At 46.9% G+C, this 21,884-nt stretch overlaps 1 protein-coding gene across 1 annotated transcript in view; it reads left to right on the forward strand.

Annotated features, from left to right (window-relative positions):
* The window catches only part of ITGB3 (integrin subunit beta 3), a 60,719-nt gene that overhangs the window by 24,682 nt on the left and 14,153 nt on the right, over positions 1 to 21,884 (forward strand). Inside the window, exons 3-11 of the mRNA XM_061144293.1 lie at positions 4,357 to 4,552; positions 5,945 to 6,197; positions 8,139 to 8,301; positions 8,955 to 9,116; positions 11,427 to 11,522; positions 11,934 to 12,023; positions 12,733 to 12,867; positions 14,481 to 14,910; positions 21,270 to 21,492. Coding sequence (XP_061000276.1) covers positions 4,357 to 4,552; positions 5,945 to 6,197; positions 8,139 to 8,301; positions 8,955 to 9,116; positions 11,427 to 11,522; positions 11,934 to 12,023; positions 12,733 to 12,867; positions 14,481 to 14,910; positions 21,270 to 21,492 — 1,748 coding nt within the window. The remainder of the gene's footprint in view (positions 1 to 4,356; positions 4,553 to 5,944; positions 6,198 to 8,138; positions 8,302 to 8,954; positions 9,117 to 11,426; positions 11,523 to 11,933; positions 12,024 to 12,732; positions 12,868 to 14,480; positions 14,911 to 21,269; positions 21,493 to 21,884) is intronic.

Below are 21,884 nucleotides of genomic sequence, written 5' to 3' on the forward strand. Positions count from 1 at the left end.
CGTCTGCATATCTGAAGTTATTGATATTTCTCACAGCAATCTTGATTCCAGCTTGAGCTTCTTCCAGCCCAGTGTTTCTCATGATGTACTATGCATATAAGTTAAATAAGCAGGGTGACAATATACAGCTTTGATGTACTCCTTTTCCTATTTGGAATCAGTCGGTTGTTCCATGTCCAATTCTGACTGTTGCTTCCTGACCTGCATATAGGTGTCTCAAGAGGCAGGTCAGGCGGTCTGGTATTCCCATCTCTTTCAGAATTTTCCAGTTTGTTGTGATCCACACAGTCAAAGGCTTTGGCCTAGTTAATAAAGCAAAAATAGATGTTTTTCTGCAACTCTCTTGCTTTTTCGATGATCCAACATATGTTGGCAATTTGATCTCTGGTTCTTCTGCCTTTTCTAAAACCAGCTTGAACATCTGGAAATTCATGGTTCTTGTATTGCTGAAGCCTGGCTTGGAGAATTTTGCGCATTACTTTACTAGCATGTGAGATGAGTGCAATTGTGCAGTAGTTTGAGCATTCTTTGGGATTGCCTTTCTTTGGGATTGGAATGAAAACTGACCTTTTCCAGTCCTGTGGCCACTGCTGAGTTTTCCAAATTTGCTGACTTATTGAGTGCAGCACTTTCACAGCATCATCTTTCAGGATTTGAAATAGCTCAGCTGGAATTCCATCACCTCCACTAGCTTTGTTCATAGTGATGCTTCCTAAGGCCCACTTGACTTCACATTTCAGGATGTCTGTCTCTAGGTGAGTGATCACACCGTCGTGATTATCTGGGTCATGAAGATCTTTTTTGTACAGTTCTGTTTATTCTTGCCACCTCTTCTTAATATCTTCTGCTTCTGTTAGGTCCATACCATTTCTGTCCTTTATTGAGCCCATCTTTGCATGAAATGTTCCCTTGGTATCTCTAATTTTCTTGAAGAGATCTCTAGTCTTTCCCATTCTATTGTTTTCCTCTATCTCTTTGCATTGATCACTGAGGAAGGCTTTCTTATCTCTCCTTGCTATTCTTTGGAACTCTGCATTCAAATGGGTATATCTTTCCTTTTCCCCTTTGCTCTTCGCTTCTCTTCTTTTCATAGCTATTTGTAAAGCCTCTTCAGGCAGGAGAGGGAGAAGGACTTCAAGCATCAGGAGAGGTTTTAGGCTACAGATTCAGGATTTTCTGAACATGGATGGCTCCTTGTGGTTCAGTCTGTCTCCTGGAAACATGGCTTCCACTCCCCTGAGGGGCTGGGAAGACAGGATGCTACCTATCCATCCCACACCTCCCATATCCCCATCTAGCATTCTGTTCCCTACTCGGGGCATTCTCAAGTGTGGCTCTTCCCAGGACACTCTCTTCCACAGTCCTGATTCTCTGTCTTGATTCCCACTCTACATGGAATGTGATACAACTTACCAGTTTATCAGGTTAATCACAGTCAGGCCATCTAGTCAGCATCTCACATCTGCCCCTTCTGAGCTCTGCAACTCTGGGCAAATTACCTAATTTCTCCAAACCTTTGATTTCTTACTTGTTAAGACTGAGCTCCTCATTTGTGAAACCTCCAAGCCTCAGGTTTGTAATTTATAAAAAACCAATAGTTCCAGCATTATAGAACTGTGATCAGAAGGACTGCAATATTCCACGTACAATGCTTCTTACAGTGCCTGACATGAAGTATGTGTGTGTGTGTTAGTCACTTAGTCATGTCTGACTCTTTGTGATGCCATGGACTGTAGCCTGGCTGTCCATGGGATTCTCCAGGCAAGAATACTGGAGTGGGTCGCCATTTCCTTCTCCAGGGGATCTTCCTGACCCAGGGATCGAACCCAGGTCTCCTGCACTGCTGGCAGATTCTTTACTGTCTGCGCCACCAGGAAAGTTACAGGTCAAAGAGTTTGTGTTGTGTGGTTGTCACTTTAAAACGCACAGTGAAGACCATCGGAGAAGCAAGACCACTGTTTCTTCTGCAGAGACCATGGTCTGGCCCAGAGGACGTCCCTCCACTCACGAGTGTGCACCCAGCCCCGGACAGCCTCGGGACAAGGGCCTCAGCCCTAGAGGTGGAGGCTGAGGGTGAGCTTGGAGGTGTCTTGGTTCCGCGTGAAAGAGATCAGGTTTCACTCATTTTAAGAGGTTAATGACATGCAGTACATACTCCATAAATGTTAACATGAGTTGTTCTGGGATGTCGGTGTGTGTTGTTCAGCTGCCTTCTGAATGTGGTGTGAGAGGGGGTGGCTGGGGGTGTGGGGGATCGTTGGACCGAGGGCCTAGATGTTGTGAAATAGGTCTCAGGAGAGGTTTTCTAGCTTTCCAGGCAGTCCCCCCACAAGGCTGGCAAGAAGCCCTCGTGGGCTTGTGTCCACACAGTGCTGGCTGAGTTTGCTGCATGTCAGAGGAGGAAGGGGCTGAAAGCATCATGTCATCTAAGCCCTCTGATGAGGGTGGATGGGAGACGGAAACTGAGCCTCGGTGGAGTGAAATGACTTATCTGAGGTCACACGGCTGGTTAGTGGCAGACCTAAGATCGAGCCCCTTTACTGATTTCCAGTGTCTTTTCCAACACAGCGTGTCCCCCTGTTCAGTGCTTGGGTGGAAACACACACGGGGCTCCAGAGGGCGGTGGGGCACATGCCAGGGTGTTTGGAAGGATGCTCAGCCTGCCGTTTGGCCAGTATGAGGGAGGAAGCGCAAAGTGATAGAACAGGCTCTGGTTGGTGGCCTGACATCATGGGATTTGCCCAAGCTTGTGAAGTTTATTCATAATTAATTTATCCAGGAACTATTTATAGCTAACATTTGTCGAGCACTTACCCTACGGCAGGCACCGTACCCTGTGTTTTACGGGTGCTGCCTTATATTGTTGTCCTGTAGAACATCCTTGTGAAGGTGGGGCTGTTATTATTTTCATGTTCTATATACGAAGCAAGGCCTGGAGAGTTGAGGTCTCTTGCCCTAGTGACTAGCTAATAAGAGGCAATGCTGAGCTGTGGTCTCTTCTTAGCTCCTACTCTCTGTTCTCTCCCTGTATCCTCCCCTATCACCTTGGTGGCCAGCCTCAGATTGGGTGCTGGGAATAGAGGGGAGAGGAGATACACATAATCCCTGCTTTCATGGGTCTCACACCCCAGCAGTGTCTTAACACAGTGGCTTCCAAACAGTTTTGACCCTGACTTAAAGAAAGAAGTGCATCATCTTTCTTTCTTTCTTTTTTATTGGAGTATAATTGCTTTACAATGTTGTGTTAGTTTTTGCTGTATAATGAAGTGAATCAGTTATATATATACATTTATCCCTTCTCTCTCGGCCTGTGTCCCACCCACCCCTCATTACAGATCACTGAGTTGAGCCTCCTGTGCTTTATAGGTTCCCACTAGCTATCTATTTTACACATGGTAGTGTATATGTCAATCCTGCTCTCCCAATGTGTCCCACCCTCTGCTTCCCCAGCTGTGTCTGCGTGTCTGTTCTCTATGTTTGCATCTCTGTTCCTGCCCTGGAAGTTGGTTCAGCTGTACCATTTTTCTAGATTCTACATATATGCATTGATATATGATATTTGTGTTTCTTTTACTTCATTCTGTATGTCAGGCTCTAGGTCCGTCCATATCCCTACAGATGACCCAATTTTGTTTCTTTTTATGTCTGAGTAATATTCTACAGTATATGTATACCGTATTTATTATACAGTTTATACCCCACTTCCCAATATACAAACCTTTCACAAAATAATATTTACTTTTACTACTTATATACTTTGGTACTTTCTATTCTGTTATGTTGTTGTTTAGTTGCTAAGTTGTTTCTGACTCTTTCAGGACACAGGGGACTATAGCCCACCAGGCTCCTCTATCCATGGGATTTCCCAGCAAGAATGCTGGAGTGGGTCACTGTTTCATTCTTTGGGCGATCTTCCTGACCCAGCGATCAAATTCATATCTCCTGTATTGCAGGCAGATCCTTTATCACTGAGCCACCTGGGAAGCCATTCTATTATGTTGCATTTTACTTAATTAATGGGTGGTTGAAACCTACTATGTTGATTTTTCCGACCCACAGGTAGGTTGCATTTTACAGTTTGAAAAACGGCCCAATAGGCATCTTATTGTACTGCATCTTCTTACCTGCCAATCCAAGAACAGACACTCACCTAACCTTTCTGATGCCTCAATTTCCCCATTCTGTACAACAGGCCTAGGTACTGTCTTAGGAAGGACCACATGCGTTCATTGATGTTGGTTTAGCTCCAAAGTGTTGGGTCAGCTCCAGGTGGTTGGGAGGTGGTAGAGGCTGCAGGAAGCAGAGAGCCACCACTGGTCTGATCACAGGACTTGCCCCTGGGCTTCTGTCTTACAGGCGCTGTCTCCAGGTTCGCCCCGCTGTAACCTGAAGGAGAACCTGCTGAAGGATAACTGCGCCCTGGAGTCCATCGAGTTCCCGATCAGCGAGGCCAGAATCCTGGAGGCTAGGCCCCTCAGTGACAAGGGCACTGGAGACAGCTCCCAGATTACCCAAGTCAGTCCCCAGAGGATTGCCCTCCGCCTCCGGCCAGGTAGGGAGCCCTGGCTCACGAAGAAATTGTGGTGGGAAGAGAAGGATGTGGGAGGAGGTGTGAGCAGGAGAAGGGAAGAAAATGGAAGGCTTGGGGACCTGGAGTCCGAAGATTGGAGTTTGAATCTTGGCTTTTCCACAGATTAGCTATTTCACCTTGGGAAAGTTATTTAACCCTGCTAAGATTGTGATGTTTAGTTGCTAGGTCGTGTCCCACTCTTTGTGACCCCATGTAGCCCACCAGGCTCCTGCATCCATGGGATTTTCCAGGCAAGAGTACTGGAGTGGACTGCCATAAAAATGTCTGTTTCTTCTTTTCCCCAATGTCTGTTTTACCCAGTATATAGCTTTCTCCTGAGGCTCAAATGATATATAAGATGAGGAAGCAGTTTATAAGCCCCTTTTCCATGTGAAATTGAGGCAGGGCCGTGTATAGGGGCAGAGAAAATAGGGGCAGGAGACCTTCGGAGGGGGTAAGACTTAGGCTAAGAGACAGGCTTTTGGAAGCACTGATGTTGACTTTCTAATTCAATTAAGAATTTAAGAGCGTTTTATGTGCGAGGCGTGTGTTGGCTATGTGTGATTCAGGGCAGAGTGGAACACGGTTCCTCCCTTTATAGAGTCTGGAGTGTAGTAACTGCCAACACTTCTGTGATCCTGGGTGGCGAACCCTTGGGACCCAGGGATTAGACAGACGGGGATTTAGAGACAGTGAAGACTTTTAGAATGGAAAAGAAGAGGTTAAAAATAGGAGAGTTAAGAGATTGAAAGAGTAATAGAATTGCAAGGGGAGAGGAAGAGGAACCAGGGCTTTCAAGTTTGGTTTGCTCAAGGAGTTACTTCAGGGAATTCCCTGGTGGTCCAGTGGTTAGGACTTGTCACTTTTACTGTGGTGGCCTGGGTTCAGTACCTGGTCAGGGAACTAAAATCCCATAAGCCACATGGCACTGCAAAGAAAAAAAAAAAAAAATTTACTTCATCCTAAATATGTCCAAAGGCTTCCCTGATAGCTCAGCTAGTAAAGAATCCAGCTGCAATGCAGGAGACTCTGGTTCAATTCCTGGGTCAGGGTGATCCCCTGGAGAAGGGATAGGCTACCCACTCCAATATTCATGGGCTTCCCTGGTGGCTTAGATGGTAAAGAATCTGTCTGTGGGAGACCTGGGTTTGATTTCTGGGTTGGGAAGATCCCCTGGAGGAGGACATGGCAACCCACTCCAGTATTCTTGCTTGGAGAATCCTGGACAGAGGAGCCTGGCGGGCTACAGTCCACGGGGTGGCAAAGAGTCGGACACGACTGAGCGACTAAGCACAGCACAGCCCAGTAAACATGTCCAAATCTGCTTAAGTCTTGGAGGAAGAAGAGAAGACTTAACGTCCTTCTGCCTTACAGATGATTCGAAGATTTTCTCCGTCCAAGTTCGGCAGGTGGAAGATTACCCTGTGGACATCTACTACTTAATGGACTTGTCTTACTCCATGAAGGATGACCTGCGGAACATCCAGACCCTGGGTACCAAGCTGGCCTCCCAGATGCGTAAGCTCACCAGTAACCTGCGGATTGGCTTCGGGGCCTTTGTGGACAAGCCCGTGTCACCATACATGTATATTTCTCCACCAGAGGCCATCAGAAACCCTTGCTATGAGTAAGTCTCTCCTGTAGAAGCCAGGATAGCATCTCTTCCCTTTGCCCCAGATATGCCCAAGTCCTGCTTCTTATTTCTACCTCCATGTTGGCTTTGTTGGCTGCCTTCTGGCCAGCTTGTTTCTCCTCTTTACCAAGGTCTCCCTGTCTGGCAAGCGGGCCAACCCACTTACTGTGTTAACAGTTAATAATAAACCAAAATTGCTAATAATAAATAAAGCTATTTGGAGACCTAGAAAGGAAATTCATTAACTTCCCAGTCTAGGTCACAAATAAATAGTAGACAAGAGAGAATAAAAGAGAAAAGAGACCAAACGTAGAGAGAGAACTTTATGGATAAGTAAATAGAGGAGTTATGATTTCAGAATGATTGATTCCATTGTTATTGTCCTCCCTATCTAGAAGATGGGTCCTACAGAGTTAAAATGCAAAGAAATAAGTCCTAGAGGAATATAAAAGAGTGGAAATGATATTTATTTAACCTTCTAGCATAAATTGATGTGTCCCTACTTTGAGACTTTGGCTTACAACTTCATGGTTTATTTATTTAATTGGTGGAGAGACTATGCAAATTCATGGATTATAATTTAAAATGATGGTTATCAAGTCTGACAGGGTACGGCTTTACTTTTTAGATTTGAGAGTTATGTGGGTTGTAAGTTTACCCAGTAAGGATGTCAACCATGATTTAAAGAAATAAACCAATGGACTGGGACAGAAGTGCTCCTGTTTGACACAGATCTATCAATTTATTGATAGTTCAGAGACATAAAGTTATTGATGAATTTTTGCTTATTGTTATGTTAATGTTACTTTAGAGAAGTGTTGAGTATAATGTGTTACCAATAGCAACCAGAGCCTCATTCTGATCTGAGAACCTTCCCCATGTTAACTCACTTAAACCTCACAACTAAAAGACGCTTGCTCCTTGGAAGAAAAGCTACGACAAACCTAGACAGTGTATTAAAAATAAGAGACGTTACTTTGCCAACAAAGGTCTGTATAGTCAAAAAAGTCTGTGTAATCAAAGCTATGGTTTTTCCAGTAGTCATGTATAGATATGAGAGTTGGTCCATAAAGAAGGCTGAGTGCCAGAGAATTGATGCTTTCAAACTGTAGTGTTGGAGAAGACTCTTGAGAGTCCTTTGGACAGCAAGGAGATCAAACCTGTCAATCCTAAAGGAAATCAGTCCTGAATATTCATTGGAAGGACTGATGCTGAAGCTCCAGTACTTTGGCCACCTGATGCGAAGGGCTGACTCATTGGGAAAGACCATGTTGCTGGGAAAGATTGAAGGCAGAAGGAGAAGGGGACAATGGGGATTTGATGGTTGGATGGCATCACTGACTCAATGGATATGAGTTTGAGCAAGCTTTGGGAGCTGGTGGTGGACAGGGAAGCCTGGTGTGCTGCAGTCCATGGGGTTGCAAAGAGTTGGACATGACTGAGCAACTGAACAACAAGGCTTCACAACAACCCTTACTAGCTATCATGTCCTCATTTGTTTTACAGGTTAGGTATAGAGAAGCTTGCCTAGGGTTCCATGACTAGTAAGTCAAGGAACTGGGATTTGAATCAAGGCAGTCTGGTTCCACAGTTCACTCTCTTATCCTCTGAGCTAGGTGGAGGTTAGTTCAATGTGATGCCTAAGTAATTTGAAGGGTTTGGAGTCTAAACTCTCTGGATAATTCTAGCTGCATAGAACTGGACTGGTCATACCACTTTCCACATCTCTCTCCCTCTTTTCCCTCTCCACTCCTCAGGCAGTCTTTTCTCCACCCCTATCCCTGGCTACACCACATGGTATGTGGGATCCCTTAGTTCCCCGACCAGGGATTGAACCTGCATTCCCTGTATTGGAAGCACTGGACTGCCAGGGAAGTCCCCCTCCCTGCAATCTTTTGTCAGATGTCTGTTTAAATCATTTCCTTCCCTCCCCAGTATGAAGGCTACCTGTTTGCCCATGTTCGGCTACAAACATGTGCTGACACTAACTGACCAGGTGACCCGCTTCAATGAGGAGGTGAAGAAGCAGAGTGTGTCACGGAACCGAGATGCCCCAGAGGGTGGTTTTGATGCCATCATGCAGGCTACCGTCTGTGATGTGAGTTTGGAGGATGTGGAGCGCCAGGTGTGGTTGGTGCAGATCAAAATGGGGAGGAAGTGGCTCAACGGTGGGGATTTCTGGGTGAAATACAAGATAGGAACTAAGCAGAGCTTTGTACATTATGAGCCACATGTTGCTGCTGATAAACAACCTCTGCTTGTATTTGCTCCCTGGCTAGAACTGATATTTTTTTGAACCTTAGGGGACCCAGATGCTTACTGGGGAGAGCATCTCCCCACCTTCTCTGGAAGTGTATCCGAGTCCAGGCTGGGTTCACTGAACCTCAGCAAAGTGGGCAGATGTTCAGGCAAGATTTCTTCTAGCCCAGCCCAGCTCTGCAGATGCAGGTGGGTTTCTGGATAGGCCGTGTGATTCTCATTGAAGAAGTTCTATTTGGAGATGAAGTAGGTGTCTTTCAGCTGCTTAAACTAGTGAGCTCTGAGACTGTTTTTCTAAGAGAACAGAAACTGCTGAGTTGGAACACAACTCCACAAGCTCCAGCTTGTGTTCCAAGGACTGGGACTGAGGCCATTCTCCAGCCCATGTCTAGCCCTTCAGATTAGGAACTCCTTGGGTCTTTGTTTTGTACCAGTGCCATAGCTAAAGTTGCTGTCTTTCATCTTTTTTTTTTTTCTTTTTTTTTCAAACAGGAGAAGATTGGCTGGAGGAATGATGCCTCCCACTTGCTGGTGTTTACCACTGATGCCAAGACCCATATAGCGCTGGATGGAAGGCTGGCAGGCATCGTCCAGCCCAATGATGGGCAGTGTCATGTGGGCAGTGACAACCATTATTCTGCCTCCACCACCATGGTGAGATTCTTTTTTCCACTTATGGTTCCTATTCACTATGGCCAGGACTGCCCTAACTCAGGCAGAGTCTTTGTGTATGAAATGAAATATGGAGATGACAGGCCTTCCTTTGGGCAAGATTCAGGGCTCTTTGCAGCCTGTCTTCATCCAGGGTACAACCTGCACAACCATTAAAGGTGGTCCTGGCTGGGCTCAGTATTACTGACAACCCCACTGCCTCCAGCACCAGCCCGCAGCATCATGGCATCCAGAATAGACCTAGAGGATTTTTACATGTTCAGCTGGAAAGCAGGGCCATCCTGTAATTGTGTACAAATTAGCCCCCTCTTGGAGCATCATGCTGTCTGTGGTTATTGGAAGAAGACAGAGCAAAGAGAGACAGACTGGCCAACCATGGTGAGCAGTCCTGTGAGGAAAGGATAAAGGGCTCAGAGTCATTTAGTTGGAATACAAGGGCTAAAGGATGGTTTAGCTGATACATGAGAAGACTTTTTAAAGTTAAAAACTAAAAAATTATTATTATTATTTTTTAATATGGAAAATCATTAAAGATATTTTATTTATTTATTTGGCTGCATTGGTTCTTAGTTGCAGCACTTAGATCTTTGATTTTCATTGCAGCATATGAACTCTTAGTTGCAGCATGTGGGATCTTAGTTCCCTGACCAGGGATTGAACCCAGGGCCCCTGTATGGAGAGCCTGGAGTCTTAGCCATTGAACCACCAGGGAAGTCCCAAGAAGACTTTTTTTAAAAATTATTTTTTTTTTGAGGTGACGTTGGTTTATAACATTATATGTTTCATGGTGTACATCAGTATCTTTCTACTTCTGCATACACTACACCATGCTCGCCACCCCAAATTTAGTTTCCACCTGTCACCATACAGTTGATCCTCTTTACCCATTTCATCCTCCTCTACCCCTTCCCCTCTGGTAACCACTACTCTGTATGAGAAGACTTCTTAGAAGTTGTTTTCTATGTCCACAGAAGGTAAAACAAAGGAAAGGAGTTTACATGGAAACAGGAGAAATTGCAGTAAACCATAAAGAAAATGTACAGACCTGCAGAATACTGATACTCTGAGTATATAGGGGGAGATGTGAACTCTTCATTTCTTAAAGACAATATAGCCACTACTCCATCTAGGTGGCTTAAATGTACACCTGTGTAAAGGCAGGAACCTGAGTTTCATGATCTCATGAGCTCCCTGAAAGGTCTAGGATTCCAGAGACATGTTCATAATTTGTCAGCACTGCCTTTTTGGCTTGAGTTTTTGGTATCAGCCATATGCAGGTTGAGCACTACCAAGCAATGGGTGAGTCTATAATGACTGACATCTAGTCTCTGCAGGGCCTTGGGGTTTCCCCAGTGTCTCAGTGGTAAAGAACTCACCTGCGATGCAGGAGACGCAGGAGACATGGATTCGATCCCTGGATTGGGAAGATCCCTTGGAGGAGAGTATGGCAACCCTTTCCAGTATTCTTGCCTGGAGAATTCCATGGATGGAGGAGCCTGGCGGGTTACAGTCCATGGGGTAGAAAAGAATTAGACACAACTGGAAGTGACTGAACACATACATACTAGGCATGCCCTTACCGGGGTTGGAGAATGTTAACAAGACTATATAATGTCCTGCTCTTAAAGAGTTTTTGGTTTAGTCAAGAAGATATGGTACCAATAACAGAAGGTGCATGATTAATGCTAACTAGGTGAAACAGTTGATAAAGACTTTAGGTATTCAAAAGAAGAAAGCTCATCGTGAACTGGCGTGGTCAAGGAATGCCTCCTGGAGAAGGTGAGACCTGAGCTGGATCCTAAGGAAGGAGGAGGATTAACAAAAAGAAGTCCACTTTAGGTGGGAGAAAGACAGGGGGCCAGATCAGTGGTGAGTGAAAAGGGGGGATGGGTTGCATGATGACTGGAAAGGAAAGTTGAGATCACGTGGCAGAGCACTGTGAGCACCAAGCCAAGGCATTTGTCAGGAGCCACAAAACAGGAGTAAGCTTCAAAACGACGAGGCCTGGTAGTACCTGGTCCAGAAAGCTGCTCCTTGGTGTGGATGCTTCAAATCTAAGTAGGAAGAAAGAGATGTTTAGTTTTGATACTACAAGCCTGTATCTCTTCATCTATCCTAAGTTCACACCTGAGTTTGTCTTTGCCTCTCATTGTCTTGGGGTGAAAAAGTTAAAGCCCCACCACTGTCTGGGCCATCGCCCAAATCAACCAAGTCCTAAGGTTTAGAATCCAGGGATGTATGTGAATAGACTTCTTACTTCTTAACTAATCTCCACATTCTCCCTTTTTACAGGATTATCCCTCCTTGGGGCTGATGACTGAGAAGCTATCCCAGAAAAACATCAATTTGATTTTTGCAGTGACTGAAAGTGTAGTCAATCTTTACCAGGTGACTATACCTTCGGGGCTTCCTGGAGTGGGAGTGGGCTCTGTGATGGGTGGACCCATCTCAGGGAACCAACCCAGACTACCTTTGGCCATGGTCCCCAATCAGGAAAGACCTGGGAGCTAATGATTACTTTTGGTGAACTTCTGTCATCCAAACTTGAACCTAGCAGGATGGGTATGTTGATGTTTGCAGTGGTGGAGGGGAGTAATTTGGTGGGAAGAGGGGTGTGAGAGGTTCTCTGTAATTTTCCTCAGGGCTGAAAAACTGCTAGATATATTCCTGGCAGTGATAAGTAAAATATCCCATCCCTCCCTCAATTTTCCTTTCAAGACCCTCCATCTGTTTGGGGAAGGCTTTTGGAGACCACCACCTTTATCAGTTGTCCCTTGACATCTTTGTCTTCTTTTCTAGAACTATAGTGAGCTCATCCCAGGGACCACAGTGGGGGTTCTGTCTACTGATTCCAGCAATGTTCTCCAGCTCATTGTGGATGCTTATGGGGTAAGTGTCTTACACTGGGAATGGACCTGCTAAGAGTCCATTGCACTTGGCATTACCCGGGAGGCCTCAGATTTGGGAGTCCTGGCAGCTAGTCCACCGTGCAGCCTTGACTGCCTTCTTCTTGTTCTTCCAGAGGCTAGGTGATAGGCAGCACTGGGAGGAATGCAGCCTTCTGCAACAGAAATGGCTCAAGAGGGGATGGAGGGAGCCATAGGAACAACAGGGGAACTGCTTAGAGAAGGTGAAATGGAAAGAGACAATGGGGATGATGTTAAGGAGCAGGGCCCTGAAACTGGGAGTGGGTTCAGGCTGAGGGAGAGCTGGGCTCCAACAACAGAGGAAAGAGGGAGCTGAATTATGGGGAATGTGAGGCTGATGAAAAATTAGGTAGAAAGTGGTACTACCCAAGGTGACCAGTATCAGCACTCCTTTCTTGCAAGTCCGTGAGGCCTGCAGGAGGGCACAGCTGGTTTAGATTTTACCCAGACTCACCTAGACACAAGTGGAGAAAGAGCGAGAGCAGGTCTTGGGCTGGAAGGTTAGCAGGATACAGGCTCCTAGGGATGCTGTGGCAGCTGAGGTGGACCTCAGCATTTAGCAGGGCAGGTGAGTCCAGGACCACCTGGTGGTTTTTGCTTGGGACGTAATTGGCCCCTACTTATGTCCTCCCAGCCCGTTTTCTTACCTTTTTTTGCCCTTTCTTGCTCAGAAAATCCGCTCTAAAGTAGAGCTGGAAGTGCGTGACCTCCCCGAGGAGCTGTCCTTATCCTTCAACGCCACATGTCTCAACAACGAAGTCATCCCAGGCCTGAAGTCTTGTGTCGGACTCAAGATTGGAGACACGGTGAGGTGGGCTGGACAGGGGCAGCGCTGTGGCTCTCACCTTGGTCTGTACCCTGGAACCTCTGTGGGCACCCACCCCTTCCCTGTACTTTCTTCGTGAACGTCCTACAAGTCAGATGTAACGGAGCTGCCAGCCTTTGCCTCCGAGGCTTCTTTTTTTTTTTCAGTGGGTTTTGTCATACATTGGCCTCCGAGGCTTCTGTTGCCTAAACTTTCTCCGTTAAGTAACTTCCCCATCAGGATTTTTAAAAATTTGCATTTGGTGACTGTTTATGCAGCGTCGATTGCAAATGATAATATTTCTTGCCTTCAGCCCTTTACTAGTTTCCACCCTCCTCTAAGGTAATGCCTTTCTTTGCTTCGCAACGTAAAATGGAAATGTCATCTGTAAATATTTATTGAGCCCTGACTTCATGCCAGGCATTGTCCTAGCTGCTGAAGATTTGGCAGCAAACGGAATAGGTGAAAATACCCACCATCATGGAATTTCAGAATGCAAATGTTCATTTTGCCTCCTTAGTCCCTCTGCGGCTTTCCTTCCACTAGTGGTTGGTTCTCCTCGGCTTCTGCGTTAGGGGAGAGGGATGGTGAAAGCGGTGGGAAGAAAAGAGGGGCTTATCTATAGTTGTATCATCCATGTCTGTATCATTTAATGTCTATATGTCCATCTGCATCCATCTATCCCTCTTTCTGTCTATATTATAGGCACATGTGCACATACCCTAGTGAGAAATATTGGCATGAAACATGTTTGATTGCACAAGTGATGAAATGTTATATGGAAATTGAACAGGGCCCTCCCTGGTGGTCTAGTGGTTATCACTCTGTGCTTCCAATGCAGGGCGCATGGTTTCGATCCCTGGTTGGGGAATTAAGATCTTGCATGCTGCAAGGCGGGACCAAAATAAATAAATAAATAAACAAACAAATAAATAAAAATAAAGAAATTGAACAGTAGACCTTGAGCCTGTGTTGGCCACTATGTGACACTGTATGGGTTAGGGTTAGGGTTACCATTGTTGTTTAGTCGCTGTCATGTCTGATTCTTTTGTGACCCCATTGACTGTAGCCTGCCAGACTCCTCTGTCCATGGGCTTTTCCAGGCAAGAATACTGAAGTGGGTTGCCATTTCCTTCTCCAGGAGATCTTCTCCACTCAGGGATTGAACCCATGTCTCTTGCATCTCCTGTATTGGCAGGCAGATTCTTTACCACCTGGGAAGCCCCATGGTTACCATACAATGCCACAAAACAGTGCTTTGTGTACCTTGATATTATGTAATCAGCTAGCTTAGTTGGCCAAGACAGAGTGTTTATAAGATCATAGGTTCTGCTCTGCTTGAACTGGTTTATTTACCTTTTTAAAAAAAGCTATCTCGTGATTATAAGTCATGTCTACACCCAGCCAGCAGGTCACAATGGCACAACTGTCCCCAGGCTCTTGCTTTGGCTTTGCAGACCCTGGTAGTGACAAAGCTGAGGAACTTTGGCTTGCAGGGGACAGGACACCCAGTTTGAGTATTCCTAGGCAGGGCAGGGAACAGCTTCTTTCCCTCCAGGGCTGGAGTGTCAACAGCATCCCCTGTGTCTGAACACGATCTTACTTTCCATCCAGGTGAGCTTCAGCATTGAGGCCAAAGTGCGTGGCTGCCCCCAGAAGAAGGAGAAGTCCTTCACCATCAAGCCTGTGGGCTTCAAAGACAGCCTCACCGTGCAGGTCACTTTCGACTGTGACTGTGCCTGCCAGGCCGAGGCTGAGCCTCACAGCCCCCGCTGCAACAATGGCAATGGGACCTTTGAGTGTGGGGTGTGCCGCTGTGGGCCTGGCTGGTTGGGGTCCCAGTGCGAGTGCTCGGAAGAGGACTACCGCCCCTCGCAGCAGGACGAGTGCAGCCCCCGGGAGGGCCAGCCCATCTGCAGCCAGCGGGGCGAGTGTCTCTGTGGCCAGTGCGTCTGCCACAGCAGTGACTTTGGCAAGATCACGGGCAAGTACTGCGAGTGTGACGACTTCTCCTGTGTCCGCTACAAGGGGGAGATGTGCTCAGGTGAGTGGGATTGCACATGCCTTCCATCCTGGTACCCACACACACTCACGCATCTGCAGCCTCTGGAAATGGATGCAGGCTAGGGCTTGAGGTGGGCAGAGGGTGGCTCGGGGGCAGAGGGAGCCGATGGTGTTCCACTCCAAGGGCAGGAAACAGAAGCGAGGTTCTCTTTCGGCTCCCTCTGTCCTTTCTCGAGGGACATAAGGAAGGAATAAGTGTCTGCTTTCAGGGGGCTTATCTCTTAAAAGAGGGTGGGAAAGAGTGGGGAAAATTGAAAGTGAAGATAGTTTTTTTCTTTTCTCTCATCTGCCCTTCAGCTCACATTTTAAGTCACTGCTTTCTAATCTTTTTGAGGATATGAATCAACCCCTTTTTTACATTAAAAAAGTTTTTTTTTTTTGGCCACACCATGAGGTATCTTAGTTTAGTTCTTTGACTAGGGGTCGAAACTTGCCCCCCTCCCCTACATTGGAAGGGTGGAGTCTTAACTACTGGACCCCCAGGAAAGTCCTCCAACTCTTTTTTTACTTAAAAAAAACCCAAAACCACTGACAAATGATAATTAAAATTTTAGTATACATAGATTTGGAAACTACATGATGTCAGAATATGTAGTGAAGTTAGTAATTATTTAACATGAATTTATTTTTTCATCACACAACATGTGGAAAACAAGTAGTGTCTTTGCAAGATATTGGAGCACATTTAATGAGCCAGTACACTTAGGAGAGTGACTGAAAAATAGTAAGCTCTTATTAAGTGCTGGTACTATTTTATTATCACTGTTGGTATGTTACTACTTTTTGTACTCTAGATCTCTACAGTCCAAAATGGTGGCTATTTTAAATGAATCAAGTTTAATTAAAGCTTAAGTACAGAGTTTAAATCAAATTAAATAAAAAAAATTAGTTTCTGTGTTCCTCAGGAGCCATGTGTGGCTAGTTGCCTCCCTATTGCACAGCACAGATATTTTCTGGGGTGCTGCCACAGACAGTCCCAGACGGCAGGCTGGGGATTATGAGTTTGAATCCTCCTACCTGCAGGATACTGAATTGTTGTCTACCTCATGGCAAAATTCAGTAAAATCTTGAGGCCCATGATAATCTCAAGCTGGTTTCTCCCTACCCCAAAGTCCACTCCTGGGGTACTTCCCCAGCTAGAAGAAGTCCAAGTAAGTTAACATAATTCTTATCTGCAGACATACTGACAACACTCCCAGAGGCAGTTAGGCAGTCTGAGTTGTTCCTGAGCATTAGGGATACATTTTTGCTGGGCTGTAGTCACTGCGGCTTAATCCCCATTGTGAGAGATAGACTGAAGATATCTGCAATTTGGTTGGGACCAGTTTGCAGTTGTATTGTGTGGCCAATCGAACAGAGATTATCACTGGCTTCTGGGGTGATCAAACCTATGACCCAGATTGGCTTCACTTGCACTGGGGTTCTAACTAGTGGAGCTAATCTGGGTAGATTAGCTAATCTGGGTAGGTGTTCACTTTAACATTGGCCTTTAGGAAAGCTTGAGGAGAAAGGTAAATGTGTGTCATTCTAAAGCATACCCAAGTAATATAAAAATGGCTTCTATCTATTACCTACAACATTGTTTACTGAAGTCAACAAAATTTGAGAGACTGGAGAAACATGACATCAGAGAAAAGAAATACTGTTCCTAGAATGTTAAAACCTTCAATTTGCTGTAATATGTTATAGCATTTGAGACGGATCAAATTAAATATCTTCTTATAACAAAAATTGATATCAGAGAGATTAGGGGAAAGAGAGATCAGATATGCACGGACACACAGACACACCCAGCAATTTGAATTCAGGAGTGAGGCAGGAGTTTCAGTTCCTTCTCATAGCGGTCCCCAACATCCAGGATCCAAGGCCTGATAATCTGAGGTGGGGCTGATGGATTAACAACAGAAATAAAGGGCAGAGTAAATGGAATGCTCTTGAATCATCCCCAAACCATCCCCCCGCAACCCCAGTCCATGGAAAAACTGTCTTCTGTGAAACCCATCCCTGGTGCCAAAAAGGTTGGGGACTGCTGCCTTCTAATATTTAATAGTATTTATGTCATATTCAGGGCTTCCCTGGTGGCTCAGACAGTAAAGAATCTACCTGCAAGGCCGGAGACCTGGGTTCGATCCCTGGGTTGAGAAGATCCCTTGGAGGAGGGTATGGCAACCCACTCCAGTATTCTTGCCTGGAGAATCCCATGGACAGAGAAGCCTAGCGGGCTACAGACCATGGGGTTGCAAAGAGTTGGACACGACTGGGTGACTAAGTACAAACACACATGTCATATTCCAGGCACCAAAGGGAATGGTTAAATTTGACGTGGGAGATACATGAGGAGAAGGTTGGGACTGAGGGAAAGAAAGTTCCCCCCAGGAGAGGCTTACACATGGACCACGATGGCACCAGGGTGGGAGGGAGGCCCGCTGCTACTCTATGGGCTGACTGTTCCTGGTCTGATGTGGGGCGTGTGGGAGGGATCCCAGGCAGGGTGTGTTTCCTTTGGCCGCCCGCCCCACTGAAGCCACAGAACAAAGGCCCCGGGTCAGCAGCCCTGATTCCTGCCTCCCAGCCGCGCAGAAACAGCTCGTCCCCAGTGAGCTCCAGCCCGTCACACGAGGGAAGCCCAGGCAGCCACTGTAGCTCTGAGGCCTCCCTCTCCCTTCCTGCCAGGGTGTTGGGTGCCCGCCGGCCTCAGGTCTGGACCCTCTGGTGCCGTCATCACATCCTCCAGGGACACATGCTCGCTGAACACCTGCCCTGTGCCAGGCCCTCAGTCCGTATGGGTGCACAGGGGTCATGAGTGGTTCCTAACCTGGCGGGGCTTATAGCCCAGCTCATCCTTGTCCCTCCCTGCCCAGAGCTGCTGGCCTGGTCTTTTCTTTGCTCAAGCAGGGGCTCGGAAGCGCAATGACTCAGCCATGGTCCCAGCTCCTGGCTGTCCCTGTCCCCTCCTCCCTGCTGGAGGCATGGTCTTTGTGGTTTCATGGTATCAGCACCCCTCAAACGTCAGGGCGTGCATCCTTGTCCTCAAGGGACTCTTCCCCTGTCACATCAAGGTTTTTTTCCAAAAACTGTCCTCAAGCAGGATACATTATTGTTATATAATCCTAAAGAATGTAGAGGGAAAAAAGTTTGTCCTTTTCTCCTCCTTGAGAATCCGAGATCCCTGTCTCCTTGGGGACCCCTGGACTTCTTATCAACCTGCCTAGGAATTGACTGTCACGTGAATGCTGGTCAGGCGCCCGTGTGAGCCAGGTTCTGTGCTGTGTGCCATAGTGTTGTGGGATAGAGAGGCATGAATAAGGGACTTCCTTGGTGGTTCAGTTGTTAAGACTCTAAACTCCCAATGCAGGGCGGCCCGGGATCGATCCCTGGTCAGGGAACTAGATCTCGCATGCCACAACTAAGAGTCTTCATGCCGCAACTATGACCTGGCACAGCCAAAAAAAGAAAAAGAGAGAGAGAAGCATGAATAATACAGTTTTGTCATAAACTTACCCATGGAGAATTCACAGCACAAGGCAGAACCTGCCAGATCCCAGAAGGGAAGTGTCCTCAGTGAGTGTTATAGAGAGACTCACTGTGGACAGGGGAGCCCTGGGGGTGCTTCATGGAGGAAATGGGAAGTCAGAGGAAGGGCTGGCCCATAGAGGAGGGCAGCAGAGTGATGTGTCAGCCCAGAAGGTCAGTCTGTATGCGGGGAGTGACTGCCTGACCTCTGACCTGAGACCCCTGCTCCTCCCTTTCCTTCCCCTCCCCCACGCCTCCTGGGCCACCTTCTTCTCTACCTCCCTCCTCTCTCTCACGTTTTCGCTTCATTTGCCACCCTCCTCCCCTGACTTTCCTGTGAACCCCTTTTGCTGGAGGGATGCCAGTCCTGTGACATTACTGCACTGGGGTTTCCTTTTAAAGCTTGACCCTGCTGGAGCCTTGCAGTCAGCCTGCTGGCACTGGCCTGCCACTATCCACTCCCAACCTCACTCCCGGGCTGGCCTGTGGGCCGTCTTCTCAAAGATCACTTTGTTTAGCCTCACAAAGGAAACACTATGAGACAAGGGTTTCTGAGGAGACTGAGGCCTCTGAGTGCTGCCAGGCCTCTGTGGTGTCCGCTTTTCCTTATCCAGGAGGCATGGTCAAAAGCTGGGTGTAGAGGACACTGTGGGGGTCCCACTCAGCTGGCCCACCCATCCCCCCGCCGCTGGTAGGGCTGCTGAGAATACCTCACAATTGTACCTTCTCTGGAGAATTATTTTCAGCTGACAAGAGCTGGATGGCTCTCAGACCTTGGCCGATGACTGGTGGACAAGGGCTTACACAAGGCTGGTCCCTTTGCCTCAAGGTTGCTGTGGTGCCGGTCATGCCCATCAGCCTGCCATGGGGTCAGGCTGAGGGGAGTTGTCAGGCTGAGACCACATTCCTGCCAGCCTTTTTTTTTTTTTTATGTGGACCATTTTTAAAGTCTTTATTGACTTTGTTACAATATGGTTTTTTGGCCACGGGGCATGTGGGATCTTAGCTCACCAACCAGGGATTGAACTCGCTCTCCCTGCGTTGGAAGGCGATATCTTAACTGCTGGACCACCAGGGAAGTCTCCCTGCCAGCATTTGACTCCTGACCTGTCCTGCTTCCCTCCTTCCCTTCTGCATCCCCAAGAAGTTGCTGGGACAAGAATGCTCACCACAAGTCATACTAATAGGGAACCCAACCTCAAAATGCAGTCTATCTTCTTTCTTCCTCCTTCTACCAGCCCAGTATCTCTACTCTCTAGATCAGGGGTCCCCGATCTTCGGGATCTAAGGCCTGATGATCTCAGGTGGAGCTGATGTAATAATGTTAGAAGTACAGAATAAATGTACCAGGCTTGGATCATCATGAAACCATCCTTCTACCCCAGCCTGTGGAAAAATTGTCTTCCACGAAAACATGATGTCTTCCACTTTTGACCATGGTGCCAAAAAGACTGGGGACAGCTGCTCTAGATGTATCAGGTTGGCCGAAAGTTCATTTGGGTTTTTACCATAAGATGATATGGAAAAACCCCAACGAGCTTTTTGACCAACCCAATATTTGGCAGCTGGGGTCATTGAGGTTATGTTTCCCATCCTTCTTGGGAAACAGATACACATAGTGAAGGTGTGTCTGAGCCTTGAATGCCAGTGTGGTTCCTAGAGGATTATGCTGGTATCACACTTCCTTTAGTGGGTGATACCATCCAGAGGGACCTATAGTGGCCAAGAGATATTAATCAGATCCACTGGGTCACAGAGTAGCCAGCTCATTGCTATTTGAGCCTGGCTGTGTACCATCCTCTCCTCCACCATCCTGGGGCCCATCTGCTCACACAATGGCTTGATTTTCAGATCAATTCATGTTACTTCCCCCTTGCTCCCTGCCTTTCCTCTGATTAACAATCAGATTTTTATTATTCATCCACTTCTTCCTGATTCAGAGTCCTGGAGAATGAGTCACCTTTCTGCAGGATTTAGGAGCCAAGTTTTAAAGCCTTGGTAAATGATTATTAGGGGAATATAGTGTTGAGAGTTAATGCCTGCATTTAAGCAATCTAACCCCTACCCTCACCCCATCTCTCTCTCCTGTTCCTATATTCAGGTAGGGAAGCAAATAAGTCTTTGCTAGTAAGGCTGGCAGCTCTTTGCAAACTATGGTAACACAATGAAGGGCATATGTTGGTGAAGGTTTGTGTGTATTTTCTACGAATTTAACTAGAGGAGATAAGATCTATGATAGTAGGGATCTTGCCTGTCTTGTTCACCGTTGAGTCCCCAGTGCTCAAGATGTGGTATGAGCACAGTAAATATTTGTTGAATGAATAGATAAATAAGAAATTGCATTAGTTGTACACCTACTGTGTGTAAGATTTTATACTAATCACTATTGTTGGAAAAATGAATATAATATGTGCTCCCCCATCAGGAAGCTCACCATCCAGAAAGAAACAGATAAGCAAGTAAATGGGTTGAACATCAGGGTTGAAATAAAGGTATCTATAAATACTGAGAGAGTACATGGGCAGACAGTTGATTTGGCCTGGGGAGGTCAGAAAAAAGTTTCAGAGGGGAAGGAACATTTGAATTGGGCTTTAAAGGATGAGTAGGAGTTCGGTAGTGGTCTCAGGATGAAAGGGCATCTAAGCAGAGGGAACAGCAGGCAGAGAAGCGTGAGGCTATGAGAACAGGGTAGAAGATGGTGAATAGCTCAGTGTGGAGGCGGAAGTGTGGTGACGTGAAGAGGGTGATGAGAGGTAAAGCCCCGGATACCGTCCTGGAGTGGGGGCCTCACTGACGGGTCGGCCCCCTTGGGCTGTGTGTTTTCAGGCCATGGCCAGTGCAGCTGCGGGGACTGCCTATGTGACTCCGACTGGACCGGCTACTACTGCAACTGTACCACGCGCACGGACACCTGCATGTCCAGCAACGGGTTGCTGTGCAGCGGGCGGGGCAAGTGCGAGTGCGGCGGCTGTGTCTGCATCCAGCCCGGCTCCTACGGGGACACCTGTGAGAAGTGTCCCACCTGCCCTGATGCCTGCACCTTTAAGAAGTGAGTGGGCAAGACGTGAGCTGGAGAGAGCTGGGTGTCTGGGATGGGGGAGAGGGTCCCCCACACTGTGCAGGTTCTGTCTCTCACTCACCAGAGCTTTAGAGAGAGGGGAGTCTGTTCCAGCAAATGGCTAGCTTTCATCTTTCCATTGAACACTTGAGGGAAAGTTGGAGATAGAGCCAGGGGTGAAGGGAACAGAGTGGTACCAGCTGGACTGCAGTTGGAGAAGCCTCTCTTTTAGGCAGGATCCTGAATCCCTGAGTTGGGAGGAAGGCTAAATCAGGTGACTCCTGGGGAATGTTCCAGTGCTGAGGTTCTGATTTTGTGAAGGAGGTGGGGCCGGGATTATGAAGGCTACTGTGTGAAACAAGAGATGTTCACCACTATAAACA

This window comes from Dama dama, chromosome 5 (assembly GCF_033118175.1).
Source record: "Dama dama isolate Ldn47 chromosome 5, ASM3311817v1, whole genome shotgun sequence".
NCBI classification, from domain to species: Eukaryota; Metazoa; Chordata; class Mammalia; order Artiodactyla; family Cervidae; genus Dama; species Dama dama.